The following is a 16,443-nucleotide window of genomic DNA, read 5'->3' on the forward strand; positions in this document are numbered from 1 at the left end:
ACATCTCCTAAAGAGGAAGAGGATTATGCATATAGCTAAAGGATCAAGGCTTGTTTACATTAAAAGAAAAAAAATTCCTCATACTAGGCTTGATTCATGCCAAGCAGGGTGCAACAAGACCACTCATCTAAGCCTGCTCCTCTCAAGCAGAGGCAATGGTTGCAGAACCTGGCACACCACATTGACTTCATTGGTAGAACACTTTGGAAATGTTCCTGAAGTCAATGACTAAATAAGTCCCTCTCTTGATTCTAAACTGGACATAAGTGCTGCATGTTGCATTGGCAAGCACATTAAAACAGCTGGAAGCAGAAAGACAATATAAAGTTTTTCAGGCCCTTGTTCTTTAATTTTTTACCCTGGGCATGCTAAACAACTAAAGACCACACTGGGCAAATCAGTGTTTTACCAGGTAATACTGTGGGATTCTAGCTTCAAGATGCCAGGCTCCCTGCTGGCACCAGCTCCCATGGCAAGAGGGCTGGCTCCAGCAGTGACACCAGCCCAGCCTGGTGACACCACACAGCTGGATGTACCCATCCACTGCTGCCAGCAAGGCCCCACAGCACAGGCACAGCTTTGTTGTGCTGCCTTATTGCACAGAAGACACCAGAAGTAACCTTTAATACAAAAACAAAACAAACACCTAGAGAGGCAAGAATAAAAACACTAGTGAAAAGGACATGATGTCCACCTTTACCTCTTAAAACTATGGGGAAAATTAACTTTATACATAGAAACACAGCAAGACAGGTGCTGCTACCAGTGGGTTATTATAAATACAAAGCACCTTCCTCATATTCTTGCAAAGCTGGTCTAGATTTGATACAGCCAAAAGCAAAACTTCATTAGAGGATGAGATTTCAGAAGGAAATCTGTGGCTCTTTCACTTTGGAAAGGTAAGGAGCCTATCATGTTAAAATGATGCTGTGATGAAATGGGTTATGTTCTCCATCTGAATGGTATTATCTACATTATTAATGACAAAGTGCATATCAAAGCTTATTAATGTTCACACTCATTTCCTTTCAAATAATTTGAGAAATTATTTGATCACATTTAGAATGTGAAAGCTTGTGCACCTAATGGTGCAGTTGACTGGTGCTTTCTTTTCAATTGATACTCTGCAGATACAATACTTGATTTTTACTCTTAAATTTCTGTAAGTTACATGCTTTTTACTTCTGGCAGTACTTCATTTACAGAGACATGTAGTTAGAGGTATGCAACCAAGCAGACACCAAACAACTTGTTTTCCTAAAGCTTTTGCGTGGACAAAAGACATTTGTTCAAGGAACAGGTCTATAAAATTACAAAGGCTACAAGGTGGGGAAAAAAACAGGCCACATAATAAGATCCAAAAAATTACCAGAATAAAAATGCTAATGCTTAAATAGAAAATTATTCATCGCTAAAGATTATTTGCAGACTTTGTGCTATTAAGGATATCAACACATGGCCATTGAAGCAATCCTACACGTACATAATTAGTAACACAAGGGTTTTCCACAAGAAACCAATTCCTTTATGGAAAGGAGCTGAAGCCTCAGCTCAGTAAACAGATGCCATCAGGTACATCAGTTAAGACCATATGCAGGATTTAAGTCCTCTGCTTTTGCTTACTTGCTCACAAAGGTGCAGCAGCATGCAGCTGTGAGGGGAACCAGGGCTTTGTGAGGGCATTCTTCCCAAGTACTCTTTTAAAAACAACAGAGCAAGCCTTGACAAATAATTCCAGCACAAAAATGCACGTCCCTATATAAAAACCAGCTCATAACTCGAAGAACAAACATCAAGCAGACAAGCCTGCTAGGCCAGGAGGTTCAGCACAGCATGGAAGAAATTCATTCAACAGCCTCCATTTTCGGTTGTACATCTGCAGACAGGAAAGATTTTTCTTCCCCCAAAAGCAAAACACATGCAAATGGCTGTCATCAAAAGGCACAGACTCTTTCAGAATGTCACAATTACCTAGCCACAACTAAATGCTGTAATTTGTTGACCAACTCCTTGCAAACATCCAAGAATGACCTCAAACCCTTGGTTGAAACTGCAAAATAATTTCTCCCCTTTAAATGTAATTTTGTAATGCTTTGATTCCCACCCATCACCAGGCTGAAGGGTTCCAACATGCTGCTACATGTTTCTAGTGCAGCAAAGAAAAAAAGGCTGAAGCCACAGACAGCAGCTGTGGGAACTTGCCAGCCCAAGCTTTTCAGCTAACAAAAAAAGTGACAAATGACAGATATGTACTTCTGGAAACAACAAAATAAAGCTAATTTAAATACAGGAACAGCCAAAAAATGCACTAAAGAGTTAAAATACAGAGGTAGTCTGTCAGCAAGGTTAGCCCATCTGTATGTTCTGCAACATACAGAGGCAGTATATGAAGTAGGGCATTGAAAAAAGCAGGAATAAAAGACAGAGGAAATGGTCAATGCTATCAAAATGTACTTTGAAACATTTGCCTACCAGGCTTATACCTACAATATCTGGCTCCTGCAGGTATCTGTTGGCACCAGGTTAGTATTAGTACCTGTATTAGTTCAAAACTTCTGAACAGAGGTTAAAAAAAAAGCCTAAAAATGTAATATGTTAGTTGAAGCATTAGTTATTAGCCTGAAGACAGAATTAACTGCAAAAGTGGCTCCTAAAGAGTAAGCTGCTCATTCCACAAGCAAAGATCTGTTAGTGGTGGTGCAGCTTCAGGAAGAGGAGAAGGGACTTGGCCTGGCTCCTCCCTGAACAGACTGCAAAGCCAGTGCAGGGAAACCCTTCCCATCACCAACACATCCCAGCCTCTGCCTCTCTTGGCAACAAACCAGCAGGATCAGCTACACACAGACCTCTAGAAACAACGCTTAGAAGTTTTCTCTGCTTGCAGGGATTTGTTCCCAGCCCAGTGAGGTGCTGCTGACAGCAGCACTGACCCCAGGGGAGGCACGTGCAGCCCAGCGACAGCCAGCTCCAGCCTGGGCACTGCTGCTCCCAGGCCACAGAAAACACCTGGCCACCCTCGAGCAGGGATCCAGATAAAAACATCACCTTCCTGGAACCAAGCCATTACACAAGCACCCAAGCTGGGAGCAACGTTTATTTCTCTACTAAATGTAGCCATGACAACGACATCTTCATTGAAGAGATGAACGGGAGGAGGTCATGAGGCCCTTGTCAGGCCTGGATAAAATACCACACCTCAAGAGGGTACAGGAGGGGAAATTCTGCTGGATGCCATCTGGAATTCAAGAAAACTAACACCCTAACATGGCAGGCACACCCCCCTCAAAACAGCCAGGCATCTAGGCACAGCCACTCCAAACCTTCCCAGCATTACCAAAGAGCAAACTTCTGCAGGATTCCTCTGCTAAAGAAATATCTATGACATACTTGAGCACGCTACACCACACCATAAATTAATTCTCCTGACTCAAGTGCTTCTTCTTTTTTACCTTGAAACAAGTTACAAAATTATCAGGAAGTGAAACATTGCAGAAGCCATGATTTAAAAAAAAAAAATTAAAAAAAAAAAAGGCAGCTTCTGCTTCCCTTTTGAGCCTGTATCTTGCTCTCTTTGGTGACCCAAAGCCACCTCCTCTGAACAGGACCATCCCTGAAGGCATTTAGACATATTGCCATGGTGTTCTTGGCAGCGTTGGGTTTATGCTTGGGCTCTATGATCCTGAAGGTCTTCGCCAATCTAAACAATTTGATGATTCTATGTCAGAGCTAAGGTGCCATCTATACCAAATGGCAGCAACCAATACTCCTATAGGTCTGAACAAGACCAGGAATTCTGACACAGCCTAGTTTTTCCAAAGTTTTTATTTTATTTTAAAAAGCATGGAGCCATGTCTCACAGTATGCATGATACCTAGGAATATCATGGCTCCAGGAAGACAGTGGCAGCCACAGAGGAGTTATTTTGGTCCAACCACATTTTCATTTCACACAAAATAATAGAGACATGCTCCTGTGGGTAAATTCCTCCTCCTTCCTTCCCCACAATTACCTTAGTTTTGTGGCTGAGTATTTTGTACTAAAATGGATTATCTCTTTCTGGCTCTGAGCCCTTTCAAAACCACTTGGAAGACTGCAAATTAATATACACACCTTAATATTATCTAGTCATAATATGAGGAGGGGAGGAATTGTGGCATCACATGCCACACCAAATTAACTCGTGGGCTGCCTGTGGGCATGGGGCACAGGTTCATTACTCCTATTTTATACAGTAGATTCAGGGGCATTTTCTCAGATGCTTTTATATGTCACAGAGAAAGGATGCACAGAAAGACATTATTGTCAATTGAATGATTCTGAAATGTTAGACACACCATCACTTGGAAATGTAATTGGTTTTGTTAGGAGACTATTTGTTACTGTTGTATTCATTTTGGCTTTAAGTGTGTTCAGACACAAGTCCAGCCTTTGCCGAGCAGATTTTTATGATCTTTGGCATCTGTTTAAAATTATTTAAACATCTGTTTAATGCTGTTTCTCTGTGACCATAATAAAAAAGATCCTGATGGTCAGCAAAGAACTGTCAAACACAGGAAAACATTTGGGGAAGGGAGAGAAATGGTCCTTTCAGTTCTAGTCACACTGCATTACCCTCAGCAATCAAGGACAACAGGCAAAATACCAGGAGACAGGATGAGGGCTTGCAGTTAATAGCAGCCTAAGTACATACACTACCATTCATCTGGGCTCCATTACCCTTATGCATGCATATGCATGCTTGTGAGGGCAGCCTAAGAGTAATTCTGTTGTTCTGTACATACAGGGCCTGGGCTGGTGACACTGAAGTCACAGCAAACTATGACTCTCCAGATGCACTGGCCCAAGGCTAGCTAGAGCCTGTGTCTGTCTCAGATTCACAGCAAGCTTCTCACTGAATCTGGCAGTGCAGGCATGAAGCCACCAAGCACCACATCTCTTACAAGCAGCTACACAGGCTGCACTTCCTAGGTAACTTCCCATTTTATTGTTGTTCATAGAAAACCTTCCCAGTGTCTTTCAAAGACAGAGTGGTACATTTCCTCTGCCAACATGCACAACTATAACCAAGAACAGGCAGTGGAGCCTGCATCAGCCTCTGGCAGGCACCAATGCCTGTCCCATGCACACCCTGCTCTGATGGGCACAATGGGCACACTTGTGCCAGGAGGTGAAGGCAGAGCTGGCATCCCAAATCAAACTGCCATGCACAGAGCAACTTTGCTGGCTTTAAACAGAAAGAACATGACAGAGTTAGCTAAAGAGAAAACCTGCAGACCTGAGGGCAGAGCTGGAAACTCTGCAAGGAAGGCCCCAACTGGCAAGGCAAAACTGACAATGACATGGAGACACTACAGAAAGTTTAGGTTCTCCCAAAATAATTTTCCAAAAGGTGAAGCACAGAAGTTTACATACAGCATTATTTTAAGATATTTTACCCTTTCACACTTACAGGAGCAATTGTCTGTTTGCTGCCCAGAACCAGCAGTGGAAACCCTGAGGATGAAAAGCACACTTGATGGGACATCAGCTACCAGGCTTTCTCTGGAAAAGTTTGCAAGTGGCAAACAAACAGTTCTCAAGAAACCAGGTTAATTGGTGCAAGTATGAGGATTAAGCTGAGCAAAGAACTGCAGACAGCAGGCAGGGGGAGAGGCAGCAGGAAGAGCCCTACACCTGCTGATTACTCAAAGGATGAGAGAGGTGGGTCTAGGTAACAACTGCTGCTCAAAAAGCAGCCATGAAAGTCACAAGCAGATCAATACCTTCACCCTTTGAGAGCACCACCCACACCTGAAAGCCTCTGGCTGTTCACTTGTTGGACCACTTGTCTTCTGCTCCTTCTGAACTCTAGCTTAATTGCAACCTTTTATCATAAACAATTGTACCCTCACACAATATAAAATACTAATGCTTATTGAAATGGAAAAGGTACAGCCAATGACTTGGATAGGGAACAGTACAACAATAACTCTTATACTTAAAAAGAAAAAAAGGTTTTTTTCAGTCCTTAAAACAACTTGCATACTTGCTGTAATTAACCTTCACGGCAGAGACTGTAAAAAAAAAGGACCAGATAAATGTGTTAAGATTTAGAGCAAGTTTTGCAATATTTGTATATATGACAACAGAAATATTTAGAATATCAAAATATTCACAAATGCACAGATACAACTATGCACAAAGATTATAGTCCTATTCATTAGTTTAAGTTCTATGAATTTTTGAACTTGTTTTCTGCTTAGCATTTAGTCATTCAAAAGTGACTACTTACATGCCTGAAAGAAATTAATCTAGAAACGAGTGATGGTAGAATACACTTCCTGTGGTTAAACCACCGACAGGTTTCTCTTGGCTCAACTGAGGAGCTAATAATTACCATCTCTGGAAGCAAATTCAAGTAACCTTCACTAACGCTAAACTCTTAAACTAAGCTCTCCTGCCTAACAAGTGAATGCAGCTCTAAGAACTGATAATCTCTTTTAAGGTTTAAGTGTAGCGGCACTTTAGCACCTTTCAGCTATATCAAAAAAGCAGCAACTATTAACATCTATCTGTCTTCAAAGCCTGTATGAGAAGTGGTGTGATTAATTTGTCCTCTCTCTGAATACTACCTGTACTGTTAGATACACTTGGTAAGAAAAGCCAAGCATGGAGGCAAGGAGGAAACAGCCACTTAAGAGAAAGAAATGTTTAAACTCCCAGCAGGGAGGTTCTCTAGTCATCTCCTACATGATGCTCTCCTCACTGGTCAAAAAAGTTGTGGATCCAGAAGGAAGCATGTGCTACAGAAATCCCAGTGACAGGCACAGAGCTCTTGGTTTCAGAGTCAGCCTTCCCTGAGCATCACAACTCAGACCTGAAGCACCTCACACAGGCTGCACAAAGAGCAGCCCAGGTCCTGAGCACTGCAGGGATGTGTGGAGTGTCCTACACTCCAAATCTCACTGCAGGACTTTGTGAGCTGTGGCCTTTGGTGTTTAAGAAAAAGGAAACCGTTTCCTGAATCGCTGCCAGTTATCACTGTCACAGTTGCCTCAGTCTTCAAGAGCAGGAAGAAATGCAGAAGGAGTCTGCTCTCTACCCCAGTGGGCCGGAGTACACACAGGAGTTGTTACAGAAATGCAAATCTTCCCAGACACATAATTTTCCAGCAGAGATTCACCTCTCTTTTGACTGAATCTATCTATAACCACACAAGGCTGCTGCTACTGTGTGTCTCTCTGCTAAAGGTGGGCCAGCCTGGGGACAGCACTCGCCCAGTGTGATACAGACGAGAAGCAGAGCTTGCCCTGAATCACACGGAGCTGCCGGTGCAGCCCCGGTGCCTTGGTGACACTGCTCAGGCTGCAGGTGGCAATGGCTCCACCAGGAACAGCTCCGAGCACACAGAAACAGGCACACAAAAACTTCTGCTCTCGGTTTAAGAGGAAGCACCACAGCCAGCTTTGAATGTGTCCTCCCCCTCCTCCACTCTCTCGGAAGTGAAAGAAAAGATCTGTTGAAGAAAATTAAGGAAATTAAAAGAGACCCAGTAGGATGGGTACAGGTAGACCAACATATCCTTCTATAAACAACAGGAAACCCGTGTCCACAAAGAAAAATTATCAGCTTGTCTTATCATGTCCCAGGCCACAGCCTGAGCAGGAACAATGACGAGCATTCACCAAAATTTTGAGCATTCTCAAAGTAGGCACACTGCAGGGGTGTCACAGCAGCTCTGAGGAGCCTCCTCCCTCTGCTTTGAGAGTTCTTAGAGAAGACGAAAAGGGAGAACCCTAAGGCAACAGCCTATCATTTTTCTACAGCACTACAGACTTCATCAAGACGTGATCTACTTGCCTTAAATATATTTTGACTTCTACTGCTGCTGCTGAAGCAAAATTCTCGCTGTAAGATGTCAGCAAAGATTTAAAAATACTAAAGGCAGAAAACTCAAGGGCTTCACTAAACATGTAAAAAGAACTGAAATGGTACATTTTTGGTCCTCTGTAGCACATGTATTTTTAATATTAATGTGTGCTGTTTAACACACTGCTCCTACCTAAATCTCCTTATTTGTGACACTCAGTCTGTGCACAATGGGGTAGTGAAGCCTCATGGTGTGAAACATTTTCATTGCCAGTCATAAGCATCAGATCTAAAGATGAGGATATTCAAGGGACATGTCAGGAGGCAGCCCATAAATGCTGCCTTCTGTTACACATGGAAACACATTATAGTCTGGTCCCCCAGAACTGATTTTACTTTAGAAGCAGCTTTATCATTTGCTGCTTTCAAAACTCTTTTCAATGTGCTATGTGGCAGCTTTGTGCATGTGGAAGATTTTTTTGGAAAAGCATAAATAGACTGCGAGCGAGGCTTGTGATCTCCAAGTAGGGGTATTTGGAGAGGGGCTGGCTGCAGGCAGTCCTTCTGAACCCCACAGGAAGGGTCTGAGGCTTGCAGGACACCCACGCTGCAGATCACAGGCGGACCACGCTGAATTAAAAATAGCAGATTAAAGCACGCAAAGTGTGTAACAGTTGGTAGAGTATATGGATAAACCAGGATGTGGGAGTCATAATATCAATTTACTAAATATTTATAAATGCTTCTAGCTACCAGTGATAAGAAATACTTAATACTGACTACAGCTGTCTGCCCACTGCTAAATTTAACACGATCCAAGTGTTAATACTACGGGTTTTCCTAGTAGCCTGTGGAGAACGGCAACAGCTTATCCGAAGAGGCACTTCCTAAGTAAAAAGGAAAAATGATTTCTACGTACGGCACGGCAAAGAAACGATAGAAGAAGCTAAAGGAACGATAGGCAGAGCCGAGAGGCCTTTCGGAACGAGCCGACACCCACCTCCATCCCAGCCCGCCGACGGGAGATGTCAGGGTTTCACCGGGGACCGCGGGGCGGCAGCTCGGCAGGGACGGGCGAGCGCCCGGTACCGGCTGCCGCGACCCCGGCGAGCTGCGCCCTGCCCGGCCCCGAGCCCCCGGCCCGCCGCACACAGGCAATGTCCGCCGGGAAGCGGAGAGAAGCGCATCGGCGGCGGCTCGGCGGGCAGCGGGGACCCGGCACCACACGGCGCCCCCCGCGAAGGGGCTGCCGCGGCCGCCCCCGGCAGGGGGAAGGGCCTCCCCCGGCCGCCCGCACCGCTGCGGGGGCTGCGGCTGAGGCTGAGCCCGTCGCCCGCTCCCGCCCGCCCCGCGGCGCCCACCTGGTCGGCGAGCTTGAGCACGGCCATCCTCCGCCGCGGCTCCCGCGCACATGCAGCTCCCGCGACGGGCGGCGAGCGCGCCCCGCGACCGGCGCTGCTGCGGCGGCGGCGGCGGCTCCGCTTCGCGGCGGGGCGGGGGCCGCCTCGCCTGGTCCGGCCCAGGAAGCAGGGGCGGGCGGGCTGCCGCGCACGGCCGCGCCGCCACCGCCGCCTGCCGCCGCCGCCTTTGTTCGCGCCGGCGGCCGCTGCCGGAGCGGAGCGGAGCGAGGGCCGCCCGGGGCTCTCGGCGCCCCCGCCCCGCCGGGCAGCGCGGGGGGCGGTGCCGCCGGACCGGGCGGGACCCGCACGGACCCGCCCCGCGCCCCGGCCGGGGTCCCGGGCACCTGCTGCACGCCACGGGATCAGCCGCAGCCCCTGAGGGACACGGCGCTGCCCTCGGGCCGGGTGCCCCTTTCCCGCCGCGGGGGCTGCCCCGAGGGCATCGCGCCGGCTGCAGCCCTGAGGGCCGCACTCTGAGGGGCCGCGCCTGTTCCCACCGCGCTGAGGGACAGCAGCGAACGTGCTGACCCAAGCCCGGGTAGAAGGAGAAGCCGAACCCTTAACCTCTCCCTTCCTTCCATGTGCGCGTTCAAATCCATTCGTCAGATTCCATCAGACAGACACAACTGTTTGACAGGAGCCTTTTGGGGTTTTTTTAATCTCTTTTTTTAGTAACTATCTTGAAAAATCTGGTAACTCCTGACAGTCCAGATATCTTCCTACTTGATATATTACTTAATTTTTCAAAAACTAACATACTAAATAATAAGTACAGTTTAATAAGCAAACAAACTAGCCCCAGAGTCCCTGCCTCATGCTGTAGAGAAAATGAACATCATCCCCTGTTCCTGTTGAGCTGACCTAGGGGAAACTTCAGTTCCACCCTCAGAGCTGGCTGTCAGTGTGACTTGAGCACCAGCGCACAGCCAGGCATGCAAGGCCAGGGGCTGGCAAGGGGGGAAGAGAAAAAAAAGAAAAAAAAAATCATAAAGGGGTAAATTTACATTCTTAAATTTACGTTCTTTCTTACCCCTCAGAGTTGACTAGCTAAATCCCTGAAGCATGTGATTTGATTAAAATCATTGGTACAATGCACAGCAACAGTGGTTACACACATGCTGAAGGTAATGAGGGTAATTACATTTTTTCCAAGGACATGTAACTGAAGAGCAAAGGGCTGAAGATTCACTCTTCCCCTCCTCCAAGTCACACAAAGGCCAGGTATTTTCTCCCAAGTTAGATTCTGCAGTAAGAAACTCCCATATGCTCCAACACATCTAATATGACAGTGATTTATGGCTTTTCAACCCTTAATTACAGAATGAGGCGACTCTTAAGTAGTTAAAAAAAAGGGAAGTGTCTTCTATGGAAGAAAACCAATCCAGCAAGGAAACAGATGTTGGTTTCAGGCTTTTGAGGCATCATTATAAGTGGGGATTAAAAATATCATACAATTTACAACATGTTTTGGCTCCAACAGTTTTAAAGGGGTCTTAATGGTAAAATAGTTTTACTCCAAATTAGTCTTTTAAAGGGAAAAAACAACCCAGTAAGACAATCCAGTACTTTCTGTGTCCCACCAATTCAGGCTGGAAATTTGGTTTTGACAATCTAAGGAAAATGATTTTTCAGATTTGTTCTTTACTCCCCTCACTTTCTAATCTAAAAATCTGGTACAAATCCTTGTACCTTCTTTGGGACCACTGACACTCCTGTCAGGGAGATAAATCATCTGAATGGAAATTTGCAGTACAGTAGGAGCCCAGCTGCTTGGGAGTCAATAACTGGGCTAGATGCGAGCTAGTGATCATAGAGGAGATGGGTCATGACAGTGTAATAATATTTTTCTCAAGATTTTTTTCCCAACAAGCAGAGTCTCATGCCAGTTCCTCTTTCCCAGGCCCCACAGGATGGTGTCTAGCAGGACCAACCACCTACAATGCCACTCCTTGGAAAGGCCCCCAGGGACATGCAGAACTGCAGAAAGTGTTCACATCCCATATTAAGCAGACAGCTCTAAGATTACAGAGGTCCTTACAATTTTATTTACTTCCCATTTAAAGGATCATTTGCATGAACTGCCAAGAGTAGTCACAGTGTTACAGTCATTACCCACACAGTAAAGGAGTCCAAGATTTCTCTGAAAATACAATGTCCTCCTCTCCTGTTCACAAAATAGCACAAACAACTATGTTCCAGTCATGCACAATCAACAAAAGCTTTTCTGAGCTATTTTACTCAACAACTTCTTAGCCCAGGCTGATACATAACTAATTCCATGACATATTTTCATGTGAAATGATGCCAAATGCTCAGCTGTCCTTTTTTTGAAGAAAAGTCACAAAGCTATTAGCTAACTTTTCAAATAATGGTCATGCCTGCAACTCTCAAACCTTTAGCACTAATGTTCACTTTCCATACCGAGAAAAATACCATCAAAACAGGTGTGCAACATCCTTAATGAGAATACACTTGAGCTTGCCAGATACTGTCATCTTGGATTAAACCTGTATTTGGAAAGGAAAAAGCCCTAGGGCCACACTGGGCCTCTGACAGGGAAGTGGAAAGAAACCCTCTAAGCACAGCTGGGGAATTTCTTCCTTGCTGACCCATACCCAATCCTAAGAGCCTACACAAAACAGCAAGTTCAGGAGTTCTCCCTGCACCCTCTTCTTCCTGCAGCAATACAAACATGTCTGCAAATCATCTGCTGAATCCCTACAAACCCTCCTGCATCGCAAACACACAGATCTCTGCATTAGTCTGATGTTTCTGCAGCCGAACAGGATGTGGTGACTTTAAGGCAGCCAAAAGTCTGCACTGCCACCCTCCTCCCTGCTCCTGCTCTGCCTGCACTGTTGAGCAGAGGCAGGGGAAGAGTTCTGCTCTGTTTTTCACTCCAAAGCCAGGTCTGCTGCTGTATTTAAGCATGATGATCACTCACAGATGGAGGGTGCAATTGTTCCTAGACATATGTTTGGCTCCTGCCTCATGAAGGAAACTATGTACACACAGTCAGCATACTCCTCAGCAGTGTTTGTTTGCCACTGCTGAGCACAGATGAAGGACAGAACTGATACCAGAAGAAATATTTGTTATCTCTAACTATTTCTAATAGCACCAGATACCTGGCATGCCTCTGGTCCCTACCTGTTGCCTATCCCCTAACAGCAGCATGTGAACATCTTGCTGCACATTCTTCTCCCTTACAGATCAGTGGGAGTCAGATTAGAGTGATGTACAAGCATCATTCTGAGTGTCTACTGTGGGGAAAACAAGCACAAACATACAGAGCTGTGTGAATTTCAAATGGAAGGGCAGACTGGCCACAGCAGGAGACTGGCAAGCAGAACAAGCAGAACACCAGAGACAGTAACTAATCATTGCTGTCACCATCTCCCCTTCTGCACTGCTCCAGCACACAGGGTGACTGTGAGGTGGGAAGGGAGTGGTCATCTCAGATGTTTAAAGCTGCCTGTCACTGCCCTCTGCAAGTCTTCTTCCCTCTGTTTTAGTATGATTCTTTATCACAAAGTGGAATTTATTCTATTATTTTTTTCCCAAGGGTGATACTTTTTATGCCATTAAGCTATTTTTCCTCCTAGACCTACTTGTTTAATATTTACATGGGACAGGGGGTGGGGTGGGGACAGTGTGAAGTGAAACAAAATGAATCAATCCACTGATAAGGGCAGAGAGGGGCAAGAGGAGACCTTGGAAGCACCTCCACTTGTGCAGACACAGCTCTCCTCCTCTTATTTCAAATACTTCTTGATTATACTTCTGCAGCCATGTAGTTAATGCACAGCATTAGACATATGATACAATAAGAACCTGTGAATTTAAAGCTGGAATTATAATTATTACAACCTTCTGCTGTTTTAATCAAAAAGGAATAAACGTTCCCTCATATATTAAGGTGTCCTCACAGTTGGTCTGAGCTAGCACCTCTCTTGCAGATGTCCATGTAATTAGCACCAGGTATTGAAAACAGGGGAGGAATTAAGGCAGATGACAACTAGACAGGCTAAACAGGGTCAACTCCTTTCTGGTTATGGCAGTCTAGAAATGCATCTCTGCAAAAGAAAAAGACTTCACTGACAGTAGAAAGCATTAGCCTCGCTTCAGTTCTTAAAGAAACATGTTAGTGGCCTGCCTGTGACAATATATACCCATCTTTACCATTCCTGACAAGAGGCTGCAACAAAATTTTCAGCAATTTGTCACATAAGCCAGTGCTCAATCTAGAAACCAGGTAAGTATACTGCCTTATTTCACATAAAAAGGGCCAGAGAGATCTGTGTTTCTTTGCTGTTTGGGGTTTTTACTTTTATCTCCTGATCTTCTTCCCTGGAAAACACCAAGTTATCTGATTCTGCTTTAAGCATTCCAACAGAAGAAACCCCAAAACATACAAAATAAAACCAACAAAAACCCCAACACATTAGACACTTCACCACACTATAGAGCTGCAGACTTGGCTGTGGAGTCTAGATCCACCACAACTGACACTCTATACCAACAGATACTGAAGTACTAGGAAAAAAAAAAAGAGGAAAAAGAAATTGGGAAAAAGAAGGATGAGCAAAACAGATTAACAAGAGGTACTCAAATTTTCTGTCCTCAACCCTATTTAATTTCTGGGTATATAAAATATCTTAAATTTTCTATGTCAGTAATCTTTTTGGGGAAACATTAAGAGAAATTTTCCACTGACTTACATTTTGAAGTATGCCTGACCTTTAAAGAATTCAGCAGTCTCCAGGGGGTAGGATTCCTGTTATATTGAAACATCCCCTGTACCCCTCTGAGTGAAACATCAGGTAATTGTACAAGTTGTATTCATTTAAATTAGTCACACTCCCTAAAAAAGATATAATTTAGAGTTCAAATGGACACTACACCAACCTCTCTTTACACACCACTTTACTATATAAACTATAGCAATCAGTTACTTATAATTCTTAGTTCTGAAATCTCCTTTTCACTTGCATCCTCAAGATTAAATTTATTGAACTGTCACATTAATATAAAATGTAAATTTTTAATCTTAGTTGCATCAGGAAGTCATCATGATTTTAGTATAGGAAGATTTCATATCCTTGGTCTTTTCACTTCACAGTACCTGCATAATCTTCATTTTTGTCTAGTATTAGGGTAGCCAGTGGGACACCAATGGATGCATGCCAGCAGTGCTGAAATCCATCAGCTGAAACAGATTAATTTCAGAAAGAAACCACTCGGTCAGTTGTCCAAGGTTGCAGTCTTGAGAGTGAAGAACATTGCACAAGCAAAATTGGGAATCCATATTTATCCCTTCTCAATGTGCAGAGAGGAAGAAAGGGCTATGCCTGAGCAGGAGGAGTCCAATACCAGTTCTTAAGACCCAGGCAAGATTTGTGAATGTTCTGATAGCAAAGTCTTTCCCCAAACTCAAATATATTTTTTACAGGGCCCAAAAGCAAGCAGATTTAATTTTTTACATCACACAAAGAATGAAAAGCAACTCCTGAAGTTGAATTTAATTAGAAAGGGTGTGAAAGAACACAGTGACCAATATGCAGTTGCCACCAAGGAGGGAGCAGCACCATTTGTGGCAGTTTGTGTTCCTCTCTGATGTTAGGGTTTAGCTCATAATCCAAAGGGAGGGGCTTTTTCCCTTGCATTAGGGAAATTCTGTGGCTCAGAGCTCTGTAGGGAGAACAGTGTGACAGAGGGTATCAGTAACGTTATTTTTGGAGGAATGCTGGAACTCTGGAATAAGTTCAGATCTGCTGGATGCAAGCTAATGGAAACAAATCAGCCCAACAGCCTGCAGTCAACATTGCTTTATGGTTAAAACATATCAACATGCTTTGCACTACAGTACGTTCCCTTACAGCAAGAAATGCTAGACTAAAACCTCGCAGAATGAAAGTCTGTGAAGGAGACCAATTTAAATATCTCAACACACTAAAATACAGATGAGAATTTATGATTTATTTCCAGCAGAACAAAGGGTACATACACTATTCTACTGGCTTACCTCAAGCTAATTGCATCCTTCCAAGCCATGCTAAAACTGATATACATCCAACTTCTTCCTAGAAGATAAATCAAACCCAAGCATTATGTACACTTCTGTAGCAGTACTTGGAAACAGGAGGAAACTAATATTCAAGGTCACAGGCCACAGCCTAGAAGCTTGTCTGCAAGCTGAAGAGGGTGATGGGGCTCAGCTCCATGTGTGTACAAAAGGCAGAAAGCCAGCAAACAGCCAGCACAACTCTGAAAATAAGCAGAAACACCAAGCTCTTTGGGGCACAGAACCAAGGGGAGGGGCAGACTTGGAAAGAGTTTGTTTTGCATTCAGAAACAAAACTATCTACACTCTCCTGCAAGTTTAACACAAGATAATGTGTCATAGCTGATACACAGGGGTTTCTTGTTCTTCTATCAGAAAATACTTCTGCCAACTCCAAATTTCATCCTGCTACTCATCAAATGAAGAAAATAGTGTTTTTCTTGTAATCTTTCTAGTCCTGGTCCAACTGCAGTTTGTATCCCAATACTTGGCCAACTGTATTAGCTGCTACACAGGCTGAGGAGGACAAAGGTCTTTCCCTGAAGAGCACAAACCTTTGGAACATAAGGACTGAAAGAAATCCAGCAGCACAGTTAACTTAGTTTAGTTTTACTAAATTTTACCTTACATGCTTTATAACTGCTATAGGGACTTGCATTTACAGATTATTCATTCTGAAGTGGGTGAGGGTGGTTCTTCAGATTATAGATTTTGAGCTGTTTTATTCCTTATGCTCACTACTTCCTTGCTATAAACTAGGATTTGACTTTTCACAATGGTTTATACTGTAAGCCTGAGGGAGGAAAAAATCAATTTTTCTTTCTGTGCTTCAGTTAAAGAAAGAAATAAGTAACATGAGCCATGAAAGGACTTTGATCCAGAACTAGAGAATGTAAATGCTTTACAGATGCCAAATAAGGATGTTTCCAAAGAAAAAGAAAACAAAGAATTCTCTACCCCAACTCCTCTTAACTTCCAAACAAGGTAATGGAAGAATTTTGTAAGGTTTTGATGGAAGCTCCATTTCTCCAAGAGGTTATTCTGTTTTTAATAATCACATACATTCATCAGAATAAACAACTGATTGTTTAGACAGGGGCTTATTGTGTTCCTATGAGGGAAAAAATAATT

The 16,443-nt window shown here is 44.0% G+C and overlaps 1 protein-coding gene across 12 annotated transcripts in view; it reads right to left on the reverse strand.

Moving 5' to 3' along the window:
• The window catches only part of ANKRD44 (ankyrin repeat domain 44), a 132,482-nt gene extending 122,642 nt beyond the window's left edge, over positions 1-9,840 (reverse strand). For 7 of the 12 annotated variants that reach the window (XM_071434568.1, XM_071434562.1, XM_071434559.1 and 4 more), the window contains exon 1: positions 9,210-9,840. In XM_071434568.1, coding sequence (XP_071290669.1) covers positions 9,210-9,236 — 27 coding nt within the window. In that variant the 5' untranslated portion in view covers positions 9,237-9,840. Of the gene's footprint in view, positions 1-8,848; positions 9,001-9,209 lie in introns of those variants that run through there. The other 5 variants (XM_071434564.1, XM_071434563.1, XM_071434565.1 and 2 more) reach the window with 4 other exon arrangements.
• Between the last annotated feature and the right edge of the window lie 6,603 nt (positions 9,841-16,443).

This window comes from Agelaius tricolor, unplaced genomic scaffold (genome assembly GCF_023055355.1).
Source record: "Agelaius tricolor isolate 1412-34295 unplaced genomic scaffold, bAgeTri1.0.p SCAF_10, whole genome shotgun sequence".
NCBI classification, from domain to species: Eukaryota; Metazoa; Chordata; class Aves; order Passeriformes; family Icteridae; genus Agelaius; species Agelaius tricolor.